Below are 20,729 nucleotides of genomic sequence, written 5' to 3' on the forward strand. Positions count from 1 at the left end.
AGAACTATGCGAAACAGTCGTGAAGTTTCTAAGTATTGCGGCGCAGCCTGCGACATGTGGTCGTAACAGTTTTTGTGAGCGAAACCCGATCACATCTAAAGTAAAGGCATAGGAGCGTGCGGCAGTAGTAGAGCCATGTATAGCATAGTGTAGCAAGGGGCCGGGAAAGGGAAGTAAGAGTGAGGGTAAAGCATAGCATACCCGTCGTGTGCAGGGGCTTAGGCAGAAATTTTTGTCGGGGGTGGGGGCACCTCCTTGATCTGAAGTGGGGGCCGGGCAGGGAGATGTGGTCGAATGTCATTTTGTGCTTTGTATCCCATGGCAAAAGAAAATTCGGGGGCCCAGTGTGCCACTGCCCACGTGTAGTATAGTACAGCAATGGGTGGGAAAGGGAAGTGAGGGTGAGACGGTAAAGCATATCATGGCCGTATTATACAGTTCAGCAAGGGGGCTGGAAAAGGAAGTGACGGTTAGGAGGAGGGTAAAGCATAGCATAGCTATGTGCGGCGTCACGCAGACAAAAACCATGCATAGCATAACCATGTATAGTATATGGTAAAGCAAGGGGCGGGTAAGGGGGCAAAGGAGCAGGGGAGAGGGAGAAGCGTAGCAGAACCTTGTATAGTATAGCATAGCAAGCAGTGGTAAAGGCAAGTGAGGAGGAGGGCAGGGTAAGCAAAGCATAGCCGTATAGTCTGAGTCTGAGTCTGAGTCTGAGTCTTTATTCCAGACATGCATACAAAAAAATATATATATACATGGCTGAGGAGGAGGGAAAAAAAGCCGCACAGTCGCGGCTTGACATTGCTCCCTTCCCCCCGTATACATCGGCACTGCGGTATGCACGAAACAGAAATAGCACAGGATAACATTGTAGCATAACAAACAAGAACTCCAAAGCAGAAAAAAAGAACACGGTGCACAATAAAATGGGTGACACTACAAACACATTATATCTCCAGATATATTCAAATAGAGTTGCGTACACAAAATATAATTAAGGTGCACACATTAAAAATCAAAAATCACAAATCATCATCAAAAATGTACACATTAACGAAATAAGTTTCGAAGAGAGTTAAAGGAAAGTTCGCGTATCGAGGTGTGAGTAAAGCCAAACTTGTTAAGCAAGGAAGGTAATGTATAGCTTAGGGTTTGAAAGCCGTAATTAGTACGTGGGTGAGGCACAGACCAGTACTCGTGGTGTCTTGTAAGGTAGCAAAGAATGTTGGTGTGGAGGTTAGCGACTTCACATAAGAACAATATGCCGCGTTCAATCTGTGATTTGTAGAGCTGTAAAAGACGATGATGGTACATGTTGGTAAAGTGCATGATATGGTAGGTGGTAAACAGTGGTTCAGAGTGCGTTCTGTAAGGCACGCCAGCAATCGCTCTAAGCGCATTTTTCTGCATAGAGACTAGTTTACTAATATTTGTTTTTGTTGAACTTCCCCATACCAATACGCAATATTTTAACTGTGATTCAAACAGGGCGTGGTACAACGTAAGCAAGAAGGTGGGAGTATAGCAAGAAGGTGGGAAGTGAGGAAAGGAGGGGCAGGTAAAGCATAGCGTAGCAAGGGGGTGGGAAAGGGAAGATGGGGCATCACAAATTAAGGTTTCTTTTCCCGCCATGGACACCGAGCAGGCTGCGCGCTTGCCCTTGAACGCTGGCATCGGCCACAGGCAGGCGAAAAATCTCTGCTCTGCACTTCCTACGGCTTTCACATTGAGTGCATACATTTCTTTTTTTAAACCCTTGTCCACCTTATGCAGCATGTCAAATTCATTCACTGACAGAGGCATTCGCTTTCATGACATGTTGGCAAGGACCAGATCAAATTCCATAGACGAGCAAACTGTTTAACATGAAGCGAGCATGAAACCGCTAGCGTGAACTACTGAACTCTGCAAAAATGGCTTACCGAGGCTGCAAGACAAGTGGGCAACAGGGTTGCCAGGTCGAAAGAACAAAAAAAAAATCACAAAAAAGAAATACTGAAATAGCTAGCAAAAATATTGCAAGCCTAGCGTAGTAGCCACACGGGTGTGAAAACAACTGCAAAGTTTTTGTTTCAATGAGTATATGCAAAAGCGTTTTGGTGAAAACGTAACAAAGTACAGCATGAACACTTCAACATCGCAATTTTCGAGATTGAAGCATAAATTGTTGACTATGTAGGAGGACAAAGTTTCTTGCCCTGTTGCTCTCTTCATCCATCTTACATGACTGTTCTCAACAGGACTAGAAGCCTAGTGACGACAGTAAAAATGAATACGGAATGACTGTGCTCAAAATCGCAGTTGCTGAGATCAGAGCACAAACTGTAGTTGTGAAACGAACGCTTGCATGAAAACTACAATCAGTTAATATTACCAGAGTCGCAGTCCGTACTTAATCCTAAGATGTGACACAAGCAGTTTCTGAGACACCCGGTTCCTAATGTCAATGAGTGCAGAGCGCCTTAGATGGAAAGGGCTTTCAATTATGATGTTCCTTCCCAATTACGGTTTAAAGTTGTGTTCAGCGGTCTTCAAAATGGGGTGCCATGCAACAGTATTTCACGAGTCCCAGCCACACATCCAATAATAACGATTATTGGGGTTCTATGTCCCAAAACCATGATACAATTATGAGGGACGCCGTAGTGGAGGGCTCCGGAAATTTCGACCACCTGGAATTCTTTAACGTGCACCTAAATCCAAGTACACAGGCCTCAAATATTTTCGCCTCCATCGAAAATGCAGAGGTGGAAGTGCTGCGCCAACTGCACCATTCTGTAATAATACGGAAAAGCGGGCTAGTTGGTTTTGCTGCATATTGGAACTGGTCCGTGTGTTCTTTCTTGTGTGTCCTCGTGTGTGTGCGCTAAAGTTCCAATATGCACCATTCTGCGCCAATCGGGCCTGCTGCGCACAGACAGCAGTTTCCGCGAAAATTGGCCATTGGAAGTGCAAGGCGCCAAATGATAAGATGGATGAAGTCCAAATTGATAAGATCCCCCCGCGCATTGTACGTTCTACCGCAGGTAAAAGAGCGCGAGAGGGGGTGACAAACGGGGCCGAAGCAGAGATCAAACGAGCCGGCCCATTTCCGTCGCACGGGGAGTGTATGCGATAACATCAGCCCGCTCGGGAGGCCTGCCATCGAAGCAGACAGGAAATGCCCCGCCCGTCTTTAACGACTATGAAAAGACGGGAGGGGGAGGGTGTCGCGCCTTTTCTAAGGGCGCGCGCGCTATCTCGACAGCCATCACAGCGGGCTGCTCGTATACCCTTCTACGTGCTGCGCTCTCAACGCGAAGTGACTATGCGGAGAGCATCTTTCCCTGGAGCGGCCATATTCTCTTACACCAGCGTTTTGTAGTTACGCGAGATCGGATACAAAACAGTTGGCCGCCAGCCTCACTTCATATAACATTACAATTTGTTGCTATCGCATTCATTGCTTCGCCCTTGCTGTAAAACTGTGACTTTTTTTTTATTTATTTTATAGAGTGTCAATAGGCTTAGAATGAAGGTAACTTTTATTATCTTATCTCCAGTCTTCAGTTGTTCATCTCAGCTATGTTGTTTTATTGACATGAACATTCTTCATTTGTCCGAGGTCTAGTCAACTGTAGTGATCCAAAGCATCGCTTATATCTCCAAGTTATTGCTCTGTCAGCTGTGATGTTTTAGTGGTGGGATCATATGTACATGTATATTATTAATTTGTGGTAAGTCTGGTCGGCTCATCTGTATTGGATGTTTAGTAAAAACCACTGGAATTTTTCGTGTGAACCGGAAATAAAAAATTTCAATTAATAATCATGTTTGACCCAAGAAGCCTGCTCCAAAACTAACTTGCATCGCTCCAAAACTCCCATTTTACCGCTCCAAAGTTGCTCCAAAACAGCATTATTCCTGCTCCCTGAGCTGCTCCAAAAGGCTGAAGCCCACTTCTACCCCTGAAAATGCGACCGCCAGGGCTAGGATTCGATCCCGCAACCTTCGGGTCAGCAGCCGAGCACCGTAACCACTAGACCACCGTGGCGGGTCAGCCGCATATCTAAAAGCCTTTTATTTTGTGTTATGCAAATGCCAAATTCAATTTTGGGAGCCCGAAACACTCCATGTTCTGACACGGCATACTCGAATGCCAGTGAACCAGATATTGATATTTTGGTTCAAATTGAGGGAACAGGAATGTAGCCAAAAAGTAGCCTAGATGTTTTTTCTGCTTCCATCAACCAAAAAGAGTAGTCAAATTGGTGCAAAGCAGCCAAACCTGCCAACCCTTGCAGTCAATGCCAGCAAGTGTCGCATATTTTTTTTTTAAAAAGAAAGATAAAGAAAAGCTGAAAGTGGTTTCGACACAGCGTGTAGGGGAGGACACGCATGCCTCAGCACAAGCAGGGCTGTCAAAGGCTGGCTGTCTCTCTTGCGCTTCCTCCCTTCATACACACCGAATGGTTCGGTCTGCTCGGTGGGGGCACCAGTGAGTGGTTGCACAGCTTCATGACATAGACAGTTGCTCGCCGACTATGGATCCCACCAATATTGCGCTGTACCAGTCGCTCCATCAGCCGCCGCCGCGGTTTCTCATGCATTTGTGTGATCCGCAGCAGTGCGGAAACTCATTTAGAACAGCCTATCTTCTCTGTGTTGTAAGGAATGCATTTTGGCCGGGTAATATTACGAATTCATATCACTCTGAAATTCGGCCTAGCCGTGATCATATCGCCGGGTTTTACTGTATTGTCTGCTCCAAAGTGCTTCAACATAAAAATCCTGTTCCTCAGGAAATTTCTCCATATCACAAGTGCTCAGTAGCTTTACGGCTAATAGTACGCAGATAAATTTGATATATATTGAATGACTACAAAGTTATCTCCCATGCTTGAGAGAACACGACAGGAACTATAGAGAGTGTGATGTTCAGCTAATGCATTGTTGTGTGCAGGTTCTGCCCTTTGGCACACCTCTACAGACCTTGGATTCTGCACCAGCAAGCGTGCCAGCATCACATCGACCCGGTTACTTTCACCACAACTAAGCCCAGTGGTGCTGACAGACCTGTATGATAGTGCCCCTCTCACTACTTTGTTTTCTCACCTTTGAGTGGGATGACCCTCGAAGGCCAGTTGTGTGCTCAAAAACACCCATGGTGACAGCTAGTCTGCGCACAGCATCCCTGTGGTACTGGCTGTCGGACAATCCCAAGGTGTTTTGTTGAGACGTTGTTTCCACTGTGCTCTTGTGTCAAGTGGGCTCGCATCCATTGTGTACATAGCTATACATAGTCTCCCAACATGTCCTGTCTGTTGTCATGTCATGATTTCCGGTGTCTAATTCGGGTGGCCATGGCGATAAAATCTGGTTCAGTTCTCCAGTGATGGCCATCCTTACAATGCTTGTGTTGCACTGCAGTGCGACTGCAGCACCGTTTTTATACCTGTGCATTTTGTACATAGTGTACATAAGGACTCGAGTCTATTAATCAGCACCGATGCTGATTTAGACATGTACAGGTGTTTTTAATTTTCTGCCAGCTGTACGAGACCAGAGCAGTATAGCACATTGAAATTCGGCAGCTGCTATAACGATTCGGAAAAACATGCCTCTGTGTTCTGTATACTTTTATTTGCGACTGCTGCTTGACATGCCTGTTAAAGTGCTTCGATATGTGGCTTGATGACGAAGATCAGTCATAGTTCTGGTCACGTGTGGTTCAGGATATGTATGCTCTACTCATGCCATTAGTAATGTTACAATTCTGCAAGTGGTCATTTATCAAGCTACACTGCTCTGGTTTTGTCCATCTTTTATTCTCTTTTCGATGTCAACGCATGTGCTCCCACTTTGCAATCCTATTGTTATGCTCAGGGTTTGATTGATATGGTTGAGCATGCCTCTTTTAATATGAAAAAAAAAAGAAGTTAAATTGACAAAAACCTGTGTGATAACTTATTTTATATAACCTGGGCTCATTTGTGTGTCTTTATGAGCAGCCCCTGACACTGTGAAAGAGGGGAGCCATGGCAAAGCTGCGAAGAAGCGCCTATTCTTTCCATGCCTGAAGCTGTAAATAAACATTGCTGCCTTCTTGAGCCATGCCTGACATGAACATTCATGTGTGCAATCTTGAAGTAGCCACAAAATGCAGATTTAGCCATTTTCAAGGTGAGCTTGCACCATGTGTACAATGGAACCCCTCTGTTATGCTCCTTAATGCTGCATTCTCTCATCATTTTCTGCCGGTCCCGGCTTAGCTCCCGTAGGATCCAATGGGCACCGCGAGTTTGTCACTGCTGTGGGACTGTATGATACGTCGTCAAGTGCGCTCTGAGCCACAGAAGAGAGTGGCCAAGTTGACCGTAAGGTTAGCTGTGTGGCACAAGTAAGATACTTTCGTTTATCGTAAAGGAAAGCATAATCTTCGAGATTCGTATGGTTACACCGCATATAAAAGTGACTACTCAATGAAAGCTAAAAAAGTAGGGGTGTGCGAATATTCGAGTTTCGAATGCGAATCGAATACTACCTAATCGAATAATTCGATTCGACTTTCGAATAGCTAGTATTCGAACTTTCTAATAATTCGACAGGACGAGTATCTAAAACGCGACAAAGGCCAATGGTGCAACTTGGTGAAGGTGGGGTGGCTAAAACTAACGCTAGCATCGTTACAATAGGCCTTTCGTTAAAACTTTCATAGATTTCCTGGTTCGAAAATGAGCGCATGTTTACTTTAGAGGAGATTATGTTATTTCAGCACGTCAAAAAAAGACAGACGAGAAAAGTGGTAAGCCCTTCTCAACTTGGCTTCCGGACTTCTTGCCTATTTCGGCCACATATGCCGCAAGCGCCGTAAAACATCCAGACTTTGGGCCGCGAAACCCTTGATGATTGGTTTCAGATGCGAAAATTTGTTCGCGCTGTGCAGTCGCCACAGCCGCACTGACGACTCGTTCAGAAACTCCGTTCTATCAGAAACTCCCATCGTTTCGGCATGCATTCAAAACGCTGCTGTGAACGGGCGCCTGAAGATTTTCGGGCCCAGAGCACCCATGGCGATGGAGCACAATAACGTGACCATTGTCAAGTGCACCGTATTGCACGGCCGTAGGAAAAAAAAAAAGCTATCTACTGTACCGCCCTCTGTTACCCATTAGGAGTTAAAAGTGGCGCTGCTGATTATTATGGCAGCTGCTCTATCAACGTGGTTGCACGCCCATAAAAGCTGGAAAAAGAAAAGAAAAAGACTCCTGAACAAGCGCGCCAGCTGTCACCACGCCGTAGCTTCCTTGATTTTTTTTTGTCTTGCCGTAACTGGCGGTACACGCTTCGATACTATTCGATATTTTCGACCACTATTCGGCAATATTCGATTCGAGATGAAATTTCACTAGTTGCCTATAAAAAAGTCTAACTTAAATCGCGCTACACCTGTGATCAAGTCTGACTGCGAGATCTTCACGAGGGAGGAGGAGGATATTAAGAACCAGCAATTTAAGTGCCTTGGCCTCCCACGTGGGGACGTCGAGGTCTTGCCTCTTCACCGCCTCGCGGCTTGCTGGATGGCCGGGAAAGCAAACTTTTATTGAGGTGCAGAAAAGGCAGTCAGGCTTGTCTGTCTCATGTTTTTCACCAGGCGCGAGCGATCTGTGCTCGGATTTGCTCACGCATTGTATGAGGCCGTGGTGGCCACACACACATTTAACTTCGTTACGCAGCAGATGGAGGTACTGTCGAGTCTTGGCTGTTCGTCCATCCGCTCTATGTCCGGGCCGCGAAGAACAATGTCAAACACATTCCCGCATCCATAGCTCGAGTAACCACAGGAACAGCACCGTCAGCTAACGCAAATGAGCAGAAGCTACCTGCCACTTTTTCGCCGGCAATTCTATGAACCGCCTCATATAAGAGATCGCTGCAAGTGTGGTTGGATGGATGGATGCTATGAGCGTCCCCTTTGTAACGGAGCGGTGACAAGTGTGCCACCTGGCTCGACAAAAAAATCTCTAGCCTGTTTACTTTTTTTTTATGTTGGCCTAATGCCTCTACTTCAATAAAATCTGTCTTACTACGGGAAAAAAAAATGCATAAATTCTCAGCCCAGTTCTCTGCCCTTTACGGAAGACTGTCCTTATTTTTTTCCCAATATTTATTTTTGTCCTTTCTCTCTAATTTTCTACCACAAATACTCTAACCGTCTCTTTCTTATTTCAATCGCGGGTGTGTTCAGCTTTCCATTGTTGTCCCCTAAAACCCAAGGCTGCATGTAGGCTCGTGCCCAAACGTACACCTGGGTGGATATCTCCACATTCAATCAGAACATGCTCCGCCGTTTCCCTATCTTCCCTGCAGCATGTGCATTGTTCTTCTTTACTGAATCTCGCTTTATAACTACGTGTTCTAAGGCAACCGGATCTCGCTTAAAACAATAAAGCGCTTCCCCTTGAATTATTGTAAAATGCCTCCCTCCTTATTTCATTTTTGCCCTTTCGGTAGTTATTCAAAGCCGGTTTTTTCTCTATAGCTGCCGTACAGTAAATCCTCTCCACCTCTTTGACTTTTCGCTCAACTCTCTTTGTTGACATACTGCGTACACTACCAGCCGTATATTTACTAGTGAGCTTCCAAGTTCTCTTTCTCCACTGTGTGTCCCCGCTCTTCCTATACAAATAACGGAACACCTTCACTGCCCATCTACTCTCCTTCGTATTTCTTAGACTTTCTTCGAACCTTATTTTGCTCTGAGCCTCCCTCGCCTCAAAACCTTCCCATCCCATATCGCCCTTTACAGCCTCATTGTCGTCTTCCCGTGAGCACCCAACGCGAGGCGTCCCACATTCCTTTGATTTACATCCATTCACGATTGCACCTCTGCCCTCATGCACACCGCTAAGTTCCCAAAAGTAAGACCTGAACCATTACACCTTTCCACAGACCTTGAAGCACCTCGTATCTATTGTATTACCACAACGCTCTGTGCTTCATTATTGCAGCATCCCTCTTTCCTTTTGCTGCCGAGGCTTTTTCCTGTACCTCCATGCATCTATCACTCTCATTTACCCATACTCCAAGGTACTTGTATTCGCTTGCCCTCTGTATTTCTTGGCCTTGTATTGACACCGTCTGATCACAGGGTTCATTGAATACCATCAGTCCACACTTCGTTACGCTAAATCCTAGTCCTAGAGCTTCCCCTTCCCTTCCGCATATATCCGCCAGCTGCTGTATATCCTCTCGACTGTCAGCAAATAAGACAATATCGTCAGCATAAAATAATCCTGGAAGCTTCTGCTCAATCATCACGTCGCCCTGTTTGTGTGACAAATTAAAACCAAAGTTGCTACCTTCCAGCGCTTTTTCCATACTCACCATGTACAGCATGAATAACAGCGGGGACAAAGGACATCCCTGTCTCAGCCCCTTGCTAATCTCAACGTTCTCTTTGCTACTCATTCCTTCCCATTCTATGCAAACTGTATTATCTCGGTATATCTCCCTCAAAAGCTCTATACAGTCGTCCCCTATGCCCATTCCTTTCAGTATATCCCACAAAATTTTCTGATTAACGTTGTTGTATGCCCCAGTGATGTCTAGAAAAGCCATATACAAGGGCCTAATTTCTATTTTAGATATTTCTATACACTGAGTGAGAACAAACAGGTTATCCTCTAACCGCCTGTCGACTCGAAATCCGTTCTGGAGTTCTCCCAAAATATCGTTGTGTTCTGCCCACTTTTCTATTTTCATTTTTACTGCTTGCATCGCCAACCTGTATAGACCAGTGTAATGGTTAGTGGTCTATACGAGCGAATCTTATCCTTTTCTCCCTTGCCTTTATAGATTAAGTTCATTCTACTTTTTCGCCAACTGTCCGGTATTTGTCTGTCCTTTAAGCATTTTTCTACAGCTGTCAACAATGCTTCTTTAGTGTTATGTCCTAGTTCGTTAATGATAACGGGAATCCCATCTAAACCCGCGGCAGTGCTCTTTGGAATTTTTCTTTCGGCCTTTTTCCAGTTGAAATTGTCCAGTACTGGCTCTTCCTCGGTTGCTCTCTCCGCCACACTTTTACCAGTGATTCCACTCCTGCGCCAACTGCGCCAAAGTGCGCGAAATTACATTTACTGCGCCATCCTGATAATATCGACGAAAATTGCGCCAAGCTGCGCCAATATGTCTCGGGTTTGGGGCGGCGCGTCAGTATTGTGGCGGAATAGCAGGGAGGCAAACTTTCTTTAGTGCGTTGGACGACGACGGAGGATCAAGACGTCCGCTCGGTTCGAACGCATCACGAAGACTGGTTTTATTCTTCCACTATTTACAGGACTCTCGTAGAGAGGGAAAAAAAGGGAAAACAGAACACAAAAACACAGGCACAGTCAAAAGAGTTTCCTCTGCACCCCGCACGTGCAACTGATTTGAAGAGCAGACGGTCCATGTGCTTCAGTGTTCTTTCACGGGCTGGGCGCGTATGTCGTAAAACGACGATGTCACCTGTAGACGTTTTCCGCTTTTCCGGTACCCATTGTCGCCTCCAGATAGCGGGCCGCTGCTGCCGCAACGCCGAAACGCGTCCCCCCCGAGTTGCCCGTCCTCCTCCCTTTCGCCGCGGGGCCTTCCAAGCTGCTCCGAAGTGGGTGGTCGCTTCACAATCTTCGACAAATACAACAACCTCCCCCGGATGAGCGAACTCTTTAGCTCATTGTTCGTCGACTTCTAGAGGATAAAGCAGCTGTATTGGTCGTTTCAGCTCCGTTCCCCCGCTTAGTGCCAGCCGGCAGGCCCGCACCCTGCCGTCTCTGCCCTTGAACGTTTCTTTGATTCTGGCGATCTTCCACATGTGGCGTTTCAAATGGTCTTCTTTTAAAAGCACCAAATCGCCTATCTTTAGGTCACTCGATGTCGTTGGGTGAGACAAATGGGCTGATCTAAGCTCCAATAAATACTCTTTCCGCCATCGTCTCCAAAATCCTTCAGCCATGGCTGACCGGTACTTCCAGCGCCGTGAGAGATGCGCGTCACCGCCCGGAATTTCGGCTGGCAGGTGGTGTGGAGAAAGGGTTGTCAGCTTTCTTCCGACGAGGAAGTGCGCCGGCGACAGTGGTTCTGGCTCTCGGGCATCTTCGTAGGTGAAAGTCAATGGGCGTGAGTTTATCACGGCCTCCACTTCGTACAAGACCGTTGTGAGTTCTTCAAAGTTTAAACTGCTCCGACCTAACACCTTGCGCAACGCTACCTTCACCGATCGCACCAACCGCTCCCAGAATCCGCCCCACCAAGCTGCCCTTTCAACAATAAACTTCCACCTGATTTGGTTTCCGGCGAAGTAAGACTGCATTTCCTGTGATTTTAGTAGCGCGAACATCGCTTTCAGGTCTTTTGCTGCTCTCTTGAAAGTTAGCGCGTTGTCCGAATAAATAGTCGAGCAGATTCCCCTGCGAGCCACGAAGCGCTTGAATGCCAGGAGAAAGGCTGTAGTCGACATGTCGCTGACGAGCTCAAGATGCACGGCACGTGTCACAGCGCAGGTGAAAATTGCGATGTAACATTTCCGGACGTCGCGCGACTGTTGACAAATCAAAGGTCCTGCGAAATCGATGCCAACGGTGTCGAACGGATTTCCTTTTGTCACTCTGTCAGCTGGAAGTGGTGCTACTGGTTCCGTGGCGGGAGGGCAACTTTGTTTGCGACAAATGAGGCACCGCTTGATAACCTTTTTTACGGCCTGGCGCCCTCGGATGATCCAATACGACTCTCGCAACTGCGCCAGAGTGTCGCGTACCCCTGAGTGCAGCATTCTCACGTGCTCTTTCCTTATGAGCAGCAGCGTGAAGGGGTGAGTGCCAGGGAGAACGATAGGATGTTTGGTCTCTTCATGGTTGTCAGTGAATTGCAGGCGTCCACCAACTCGCATGAGACCTTCCCTGTCAAGGTACGGGTTGAATGGCAAAACAGGAGAGCCTTTGCGCAGCGGTCTTTGGGCTTTCAGGTTGGAAATGTCGTCGCTGAATGCTTCTCCTTGAGTTGCAGCCAACCAGTACCTCTCAGCATCGATCACTTCTTCAGCTCGTAGTGGGCCACTTTTTCTTTCCTTCCCGTTGCGGCAATTGTTGACAAAGCGGTGGATCCACGCAGTTACGCGAACGACTCTGCTGAATGAGCTGAACTCTTCCACTTTCAGCACTGCCTCGGATGATGATGAGACAATGGGCATCACCGTCACTTTTCTCTCTTCTACGTGACATTCTGCAACCCCTGGGCTCGGCTCGCCTGTCGTTGGCCAATGCGTCTCATCGCCGTGAAGCCAATGGGGTCCTTTCCACCACAATTCGCTCTCCAACAAGGCCGACGGGAGGATACCGCGAGTGATTAGATCAGCGGGGTTGTCTGGTCCTGGGCAGTGTCTCCAATCTTTAGGATCAGTCAGCGCCTGTAGCTCTGACACCCGGTTTGCCACGAAGGGCTTCCATCTGGCAGCGTTTCCTTTAATCCAGTGCATAGCCACTGTGGAATCAGTCCAAAGAATGGTAGCAGCATTCTGGAGGTCCAAGGCCTTGACAACGTAGCGGCACAGTCGAGCGCCAATGAGGGCCCCCATCAGCTCCAGTCGGGGTAACGAGAGGCGCTTCAAAGGAGCTACTCTTGATTTGGCCACAATTAGGCTTATAGTGATTGTTCCCAGAGGAGACTTGCATGCAACGTATGCGACAGCACCGTAGGCCTTCGGGCTGGCATCGCAGAAAATGTGCAACACTTTCTCTGTCTCTTCATGTCGGAAATCCCTTGCTATGACTCTCGGAATGGACACTCCCTTGATGCATTGAAGCTCTTCACACCAGCAGTCCCACTCCGCCCGCATTTCTTCTGGCAAGGGATCGTCCCAACCAGCACCCAACTCCCACAATCTTTGGAACAATATCTTTACGTACAGTGTTGTGGGAGCAATAAACCCAAAGGGGTCGAAAATTCTGGCTGAGACTTGCAGTACGAATCTCTTGCTGTCAGCTCTTGTGTTGAGGAAATCAAGCAGTGAGGTCATATTGTACTCAAAATTATCCGTCTGAGCATTCCAGGCCACTCCCAATACCTTGGTGGCTGCAGGAGGTTCAGCATTGGCATTACTTCTTGTCACATTCCCATCCTCTATGAAGTTGACTAAATCGTGGTCGTTAGACATCCACTTGTGGAGTCGCATTCCTGCTTGTGATAATATATCGCTTGATTCCTGGCATAACACTTTACCCTGTTCAAGGCTGTCGACCCCAGTCACTAGGTCGTCAACATAGAGATGGTTGCGTAGGATGCTCGCCGTCTCAGCATACTGCTCCGGGAGTCCTTCAAGATGGTGTTGTAATGTTGCGGCCAATAGGAAAGGGCTGGATGTGACACCGAACGGCACGCGTGTCATTCGATAGGCCGCCACCGCTGGTAGTTCTTCACCTTTCTTCGGCGTAGTAGCATACCAGAGAAAACGCACAGCGTTCCGGTCGTCGTCTGACAAGGATATTTGAAGAAATGCCTTTTCAATATCCGCAATGAGGCCGATGTTGTAAGTGCGGAAGTTGATCAGCAAATCGATCAGCTCTGGATTAAGCTTCGGACCACTTTCCAAAACATCATTCAGTGAGAGGCGATTTTTGGCACTGGAGGATGCATCGAATACTACCCTCATTTTTGTTGTCTGGCTTTCTTGACGAACAACTGCTTGATGTGGCATATAATATACTGGACCTTCCGAAGTGCTGCAACGCTCGTTGGCTGGCTCTGCGTAGCCCTTTTCGATGTATTCGCGGATGCAGGCGTCATATTCCCTGATCAAGGAATCTTCTTTCAAAAGGCGCGTTGTTTGGGCTCTAAGACGCTTCGCGGCGCATTCGTAGTTGTCGTCGAGCTCACTGACCATTGGCCTCCAGGGAAATGACACTTTGTACCGACCATGCTCAAACTTGACGGTTTCTTTGTAGTGCTGTAGGACTGCGTCTTGGTGACGAGCTGGTTCATTTTCTTTGATACCAATGTGCTCGAGCTCCCAGAAGGACCTCAACTGTGCGGATATTTCCTTGTCTGTTTTTTCGCTCACTCCCACTCGCATTACGCCAGCAGCAGAGGAACAGACTCCTGTTGACCTTCTTGTGCCGACCTGACCCTGGACTGTCCACCCGAATACTGTCTCCACTGCCATCAGTTTGGAGGTTAGGCGCTTCGTGGATCCCGTGACTATTTCCCAATAGTGATCAGCTCCGATTAGAAGGTCAATGTTTTCACATTCGTCACCCTGCGCGACGTCTGCAATGGGTAAGTCAAATTTCGAAAGTTCAAGCAGAACTGACTTTGATGGTGTAGACATGATATCCGCGCAGATGCAGGGAACTTCCAGCGCTTCGACTCGTATCCTTTTCCCGTCGTACTGGCTTCGGAGCCACAGCTCGACCCGACGCGCTTTAGTGCGGTTTACAGCCGACTTGTCGCCGAAGGCATATATTCTAAGCTCCTCTTCCCCAAGCACCTTTAACTGCAGTCTTTCAGATAAGTTGCGATGGATGAATGTCCTTTGACTGCCGCCATCTAGGAGAAGCCTGACAAGTGTACTTTTGTGCGGTCCCTCTGTCCAAGCTCGCGCGGTTTGAAGAAGCAACTGATGCCCCTCCGTGCACATAAAATTCTCTTCTGAGCCTAGAGAAGACTTTAGCACTGCGGCTTGTTCAGTCACTGGTCGAGAGGATGGATTCTGTTCACCAGTGCCGCGGTATCCTCTGAAATCAGGATCACACATAGCCGTGGCGTGTTTACCGCTACAGTTGGCACACCTGAGCCATTTGGCCTTACGGCACTCTCTTGACGTGTGCCCCTTTACTGTGCAACGGAAACATCTGTTCTCACGCTTCAGCATTTCCCTTTTATCAGCTGCCGACATCTCTGCGTCGCAGTTACTGGTTTCGTGGCACTCTGACGAACAAAACAGACACCCTATTCTTTCCTTGGTCATTGTATGTAATGCCGCAGCCGAAGACATTCTCGCCGCTTTAAAGGTGCTCTTGCGGTTTTCTGTCGACGACTCTACACTCATGCCTCTGGGTGCTTCGGCCCGCTGGATGATCTCCCGTGCTTCAACCTCTTTTCTCAAAAAATGCACAAATGCCTCCAATTCACTGCCTCCTGTCGTAGCGTCTTTTCTTCGGCAGTATTCGAGATGAAGGTCCGCAGGCACCGCTTTCTTTACAACTGTCAGTAGCAAAGCTCCGTACGTGCTGACACCTACGCCCAGAGAAGTGAGGCTTCGTACACCCCTTTCTACTTCGTCAACAAGGCCTCGAAGTTGGCTGAGGTTCCGTGAGTCACGCACTGACCTGATATTGAGCAATCTGGACATGTGGTCCTCGATAATGACTTCTTTTCGGCCGAACCTTTCCTTTAACAGCGAGAGAGCAACTTCGTAGTTTCCTTCAGACAAATCAAGCCCTGCAACAGCAGCCGCTGCTTTTCCTGTGAGGTAACTGTTCAGGTATTTGAATTTGTCCACGTTTGACAGGTGGTGGTTAGCGTTTATTGTTGAGTCGAATTGGCTCCAAAAGCCTTGCCACTGTCGAAGCTCACCGTTGAACTTTGCCATTTCTAGCTTTGGCAGCTTTACTGTGGGGGTTACTTGCGGTATGTTATTGCTAGATTCTCTTTGATCTGAGGAGCTTGAGGTGCGATCTAGCGAAGCGGTCACTGATGAGGTGTCAGTGCAGTTACGCTCACGTAGCATGCGCTGTACTTTGGTTTTTGCTATGCTGATTCTTTCTTTGTAGGTCTCGGAGCATGCAATTTCCTCTTCTAATCCATCATCTTCTACGCCACTCTCAATTTCCCGATCTAGCTCTTTGAGTGAATCTTCCTTAAGTGAGAGAAGGTTGATCTTTTCTTCAAGCTCACCGAGTGATGCGTCGTCCTCCATGGTGGCTATGTCGTTGAGAAGCTTTGTCGTTGACGTCCGCACCACGGCCCTTTTGCGCTTGATCCTGTCGATGTCCATCTTTGGGTCCCTATATTCCCGGGTTTCGGCACCAGAAAATTATTGTGGCGGAATAGCAGGGAGGCAAACTTTCTTTAGTGCGTTGGACGACGACGGAGGATCAAGACGTCCGCTCGGTTCGAACGCATCACGAAGACTGGTTTTATTCTTCCACTATTTACAGGACTCTCGTAGAGAGGGAAAAAAAGGGAAAACAGAACACAAAAACACAGGCACAGTCAAAAGAGTTTCCTCTGCACCCCGCACGTGCAACTGATTTGAAGAGCAGACGGTCCATGTGCTTCAGTGTTCTTTCACGGGCTGGGCGCGTATGTCGTAAAACGACGATGTCACCTGTAGACGTTTTCCGCTTTTCCGGTACCCATTGTCGCCTCCAGATAGCGGGCCGCTGCTGCCGCAACGCCGAAACGCGTCCCCCCCGAGTTGCCCGTCCTCCTCCCTTTCGCCGCGGGGCCTTCCAAGCTGCTCCGAAGTGGGTGGTCGCTTCACAATCTTCGACAAATACAACAGTCAGAACATGTGCAGCTTGATCTTGGGGCTGCCGAAGTCGCAACCATGTACCAAGAATTATTCCGCTGAATAAATAGCACTCACGCGTGCGTCCCAAGCCACGGTGACGATGCCATGCACGGTGCCGACGCAGCTTCTGTTCTGCAAGTCTGCTCGACAGCAAAACGCGCTCTCCGCAGAGGCTCGTGACGTCTAGGCCAGTGGCGTAGCCAGGAATTTTGTTCGGGGGGGGCTCACGTTGCAGCGCGACCTCCTCATTGAATTTTTAGAACGACTAAGTATATAAATAACATTTATTTATTTATTTATTTATTTATTTATTTATTTATTTATTTATTTATTTATTTATTTATTTATTTATTTATTTATTTATTTATTATATCCTCAAAGGTCCCATATGGGACTTTACATGAGGGGTGGGCGTCATAAAATGGCGGTATCGATGAAGGTGTATGTTAGGATGTGGTTGAGTCTGCTTCCTGGATGGCATTTTTGAAGCGCGCAAAATCGCGGATGACTGCTGCTTCGTTCGGAAGGTCATTCCAGTCTCGGGTGGTGCGCAAAAAGAAGGGCTGCTGAAATGAGGTGGTGTGGGCACATGGCGGAATCACAGCATTTGGATGACTTGTGCGATGACCTCGATGGACCGGCTGGATGAGGTGGTTGTCACGCGGGGTTGAATAAAAGAATCTGTGAAAAAGGCAGAGACGTGCAATACGACGACGAAGAGCGAGGGTAGAAAGATTTAACTGGGATTTGAGGGCGGAGACGCTCGAGTAGCGGGAATAATCTGAAACAATGAATCTGGTTGCTCGGTTCTGTACTGACTCAAGTATTTCGATATGATTAGTTTGGTGGGGGTCAAAGACAGCAGCTGCATACTCAAGTTTTGGTCTGACAATGGTGTTATAAGCGAGTAGTTTAACGGAAGGTGGGGTCATGGAAATGTTACGGCGTGTGTACCCGAGGGCGCGGTTATCGGAGTGAATTATGTGATTTATATGGTCGCCCCAAGATAGGTTACTCGAAAGATGGACACGCAGGTATTTAATCGAGTCAGTAGCAGCTATATGACAGTTGTTGATTGTGTAAGTAGCCGGCGTGTGGTTTCGGCGACGATGGAAAGAAATTAGTAATGTTTTTTTCGCATTAAGGGACATCAACCAGGTGGTACACCACTGCTGAATGCGTGAGAGGTCATGCTGTAGAGAGGAGACATCGGTGGGGTTATTTATAGGGCGGTAGAGGACACAATCATCAGCAAAAATACGGATGTTAGATTCAACGGAAAGCGGAATATCGTTAATGTATATTAGGAATAAAAGAGGCCCTAGGACGATACCCTGGGGCACGCTGGACAAGACATGCGAGAGGTCGGAGGAGTGATCATTAACATGCACGAATTGTTTACGGTTTGTTAGGAATGCTTTAATCCAGTTAAAAACATGCCGATGAAGGTTTAGACGCGAGGTTTTTTGAAGGAGACGGGAGTGGGGTACCTTATCGAAGGCTTTTTCAAAATCTAAGAACAGTGTGTCAATTGGGATGTTACGGTCCATATGAAGGTGAATGTCGTGCAGGAATAATGTTAGTTGGGTCTCGCATGAGTGATCTTTACGAAAGCCATGTTGGTTTGGGTGAAAGAAGTTTACGGATGATAAAAATGTAGCAACGTGAGAAAAGATGACGTGTTCCATGATCTTTGAACAAACACTAGTGAGCGAGATTGGTCGGTAGCAACCTGCAAATGAGCGGTCACATTTCTTGAAGAACGGAAAGACCTTCCCAACTCTCCAGTCTAATGGGACTTCACCTGTGTCGGGTGACTGCTGAAAAATGATTGACAATGTGGAACCACATACATGTTTAGTATTTTTCAGAATTTTGGCGTTTATGCCATCTATACCGCATGACGAAGAGTTCTTTAATTGGTTAATAACTTTTACAATTCCCTCTGAATTGAATGTAATCTTTGGCATTGGCGGAAAAGCAAAATGCGGAAAATCAGGAAGTTCGTTGTTAGGTTCGTTAGTAAAGACTGAACAAAATGCAGAGTTGACGGATGGAACGTCGCAGTCGGCAACGGGGGATCCAGAAGTGTCACAAAGAGAGACTGTGGTTTTGTCGTCCGGTTTCATAATTTTCCAAAAGCGGCGTGGGTATTTACATGTATTACCATGTACATACATTGTCACTGGTACTACCATTAATATGTATTACCAGTGACAATTTGTATTAGATGCTGCAAATCGCTTCTTGAATGCTGCCCTCTGTTAAGAACGAGTAAGAAATGTGTTTTTTCGTAAAAATATTATGTTGGCATGCCCGCAAAATCTTTCCAGGAATAACTGTCTTCAATCTTTTCAATATTTGTGTTTGTGTGTGTGTGTAACAGGTACGGCAAATATCACGTAAACTTCGGAACTGCATCAGCTTTGAACTGAAGAGGTGCCTGATAACAAAAAAATGAAGTCCACGAAATAACCAGGATTTTAATGCAGATTGTTTACGCAAAATGTTCATCTTTTTGCACAAATGATGCGGCCAGGGAAAAGTAAGAATGGGAAAGTACACCTCGAATACGGGCAAAATATAAGTCACCGGAAACAGTGCGCAGTATGCTTACGCAAAACTTCACAAATGTACATTTAAATATGCAATCAATAAACGGAACCCAGACAACAGTAACACATCTTCAGCACGTTTTCAAAACGTTCTCGTGAGGACATTGTGACGTCCCGAAAACATGCTCAACTAGTCTTGATGGAGTCCGAGAAAGATACTATTGTCCGGCCTCAGCATGTCTTTTAAACATGCACAAATGGTTCACCAGGGCATTTCTGGCACACTTTCAGGATTCATTGAGGACTGAAACATACTCAAATGGTCCACCAGGACATTTTTGGCACAATTTAAGGATTTATTGGGGACTGAAACATACTCAATTGGTCCAACAGGGCACAACTTCAGGATTTAATGGGGACTGAAACATACTCAATTGGTCCACCAGGGCACAATTTCAGCACTTATTGGGGACTTAAACATACTCCATTGGTCCACCAGGGCACAATTTCAGGACTTATTGGGGACTGAAACATACTCAATTGGTCCACCAGGGCACAATCTCAGGATTTATTGGGGACTGAAGCATATTGATCAATTGGTCCACCAGGACATTTCTGAACATGCAGCGTACCGACTGGGCTACACACCAAGATTGGTTGCATGCTTAATTATTGGATTTTAGATTTTACTTTTACACGAATTTAATGTTAGAGCACAGTTATGTACCACTGACTAGTCAGTATAAGGAATGTCACATAGTATAGAACAGTGTCGGTGCATATGCAGAAAATGCACATGCAAGGTACGTGGCCGTGCCACCTGCTAAAGCAAGCACAAAAACAATATGTTTCTAGGTAATACATTTTTATTTCGATGCCTCCAGCAAACCAACTCTTCAAGGGATGAGCTCGGCGAGGCATTCGATGAAATGTTCATTCAGCTGAATAATCTTACTGTCCTTCCGGTGATCCTAAAAGAAAGTCAAAAATTTTTTATGAGGACATGATAACAGTTGTTGAGGGTACCACCGTAAAATCCCGAGCAAGCGCCGTCCCTACATCGAAGGATAATTCGACAAGATTTGGAGAGGGGCACGCTTGCTCAGTCATGAATCAAAATTCAACATGGTGGCGGAGGAGCTGTTAAGAATAAGGAATGCACACCTGTGCTAATAAAATGCTTTAATGATTACGCATGTATTCACCCTCGCCGGGAGAATGAAAACAGTGAATGAAACAGTGGAAATGGCGGGAGAGGGGCGCTTGGTCGGGACTAATGGCAAACCGTCAATATTGAAGCAAAGGCCGAGTTCGTCAGGCAAGTGTGTACAGTCCAGCAGAGTTTGCCGCGGTCCTGCCTCAAGGCCAAAATGGCGAAACTTCCCTCCTGCCAGCTCTCTGATGCGGACCCTACCTGGAGTTTGCAAGAGCGTCCTAGCAGTCGACGGTAGTGACACAAAACAAGTGTGGCTCCGCAAAACTGACAGCAGTGACGTGACAGCGGCATGCGAGCACCGCGATTCAACCGCCCACGCTTGTAACCTTTGTCGGAAGTTCACATTGCTTTCCTCGTCGTCAGACGTAATGGCTCCACTAACATGGTCGTAATCTGCACTCTGCACATCACTGCCTCACTGCTG

General features: G+C 47.0%; 3 protein-coding genes across 5 annotated transcripts in view; 1 reads left to right on the forward strand and 2 right to left on the reverse strand.

The window, feature by feature from the left end:
- The window catches only part of LOC119372459 (inactive histone-lysine N-methyltransferase 2E), a 533,413-nt gene extending 527,321 nt beyond the window's left edge, over positions 1 to 6,092 (forward strand). For all 3 annotated transcript variants that reach the window (XM_049419603.1, XM_049419602.1, XM_049419604.1), the window contains one exon: positions 4,946 to 6,092. In XM_049419603.1, coding sequence (XP_049275560.1) covers positions 4,946 to 5,038 — 93 coding nt within the window. In that variant the 3' untranslated portion in view covers positions 5,039 to 6,092. The remainder of the gene's footprint in view (positions 1 to 4,945) is intronic.
- Positions 6,093 to 10,699: 4,607 nt separating this feature from the next.
- On the reverse strand, positions 10,700 to 13,195 carry LOC119406739 (uncharacterized). Its single transcript, XM_037673470.1, has one exon. It carries the CDS (start codon positions 13,193 to 13,195, stop codon positions 10,700 to 10,702), a length of 2,496 nt encoding a protein of 831 aa, XP_037529398.1.
- A 1,075-nt stretch (positions 13,196 to 14,270) lies between these two features.
- LOC119406740 (uncharacterized) lies at positions 14,271 to 16,015 on the reverse strand. Its single transcript, XM_037673472.1, has 2 exons — positions 15,348 to 16,015; positions 14,271 to 14,286 (listed from the first exon to the last, which is right to left on the reverse strand). The coding sequence occupies exons 1-2, from the start codon at positions 16,013 to 16,015 to the stop codon at positions 14,271 to 14,273; spliced, it is 684 nt and encodes a 227-aa protein (XP_037529400.1).
- Between the last annotated feature and the right edge of the window lie 4,714 nt (positions 16,016 to 20,729).

This window comes from Rhipicephalus sanguineus, chromosome 10 (genome assembly GCF_013339695.2).
Source record: "Rhipicephalus sanguineus isolate Rsan-2018 chromosome 10, BIME_Rsan_1.4, whole genome shotgun sequence".
NCBI lineage: Eukaryota > Metazoa > Arthropoda > Arachnida > Ixodida > Ixodidae > Rhipicephalus > Rhipicephalus sanguineus.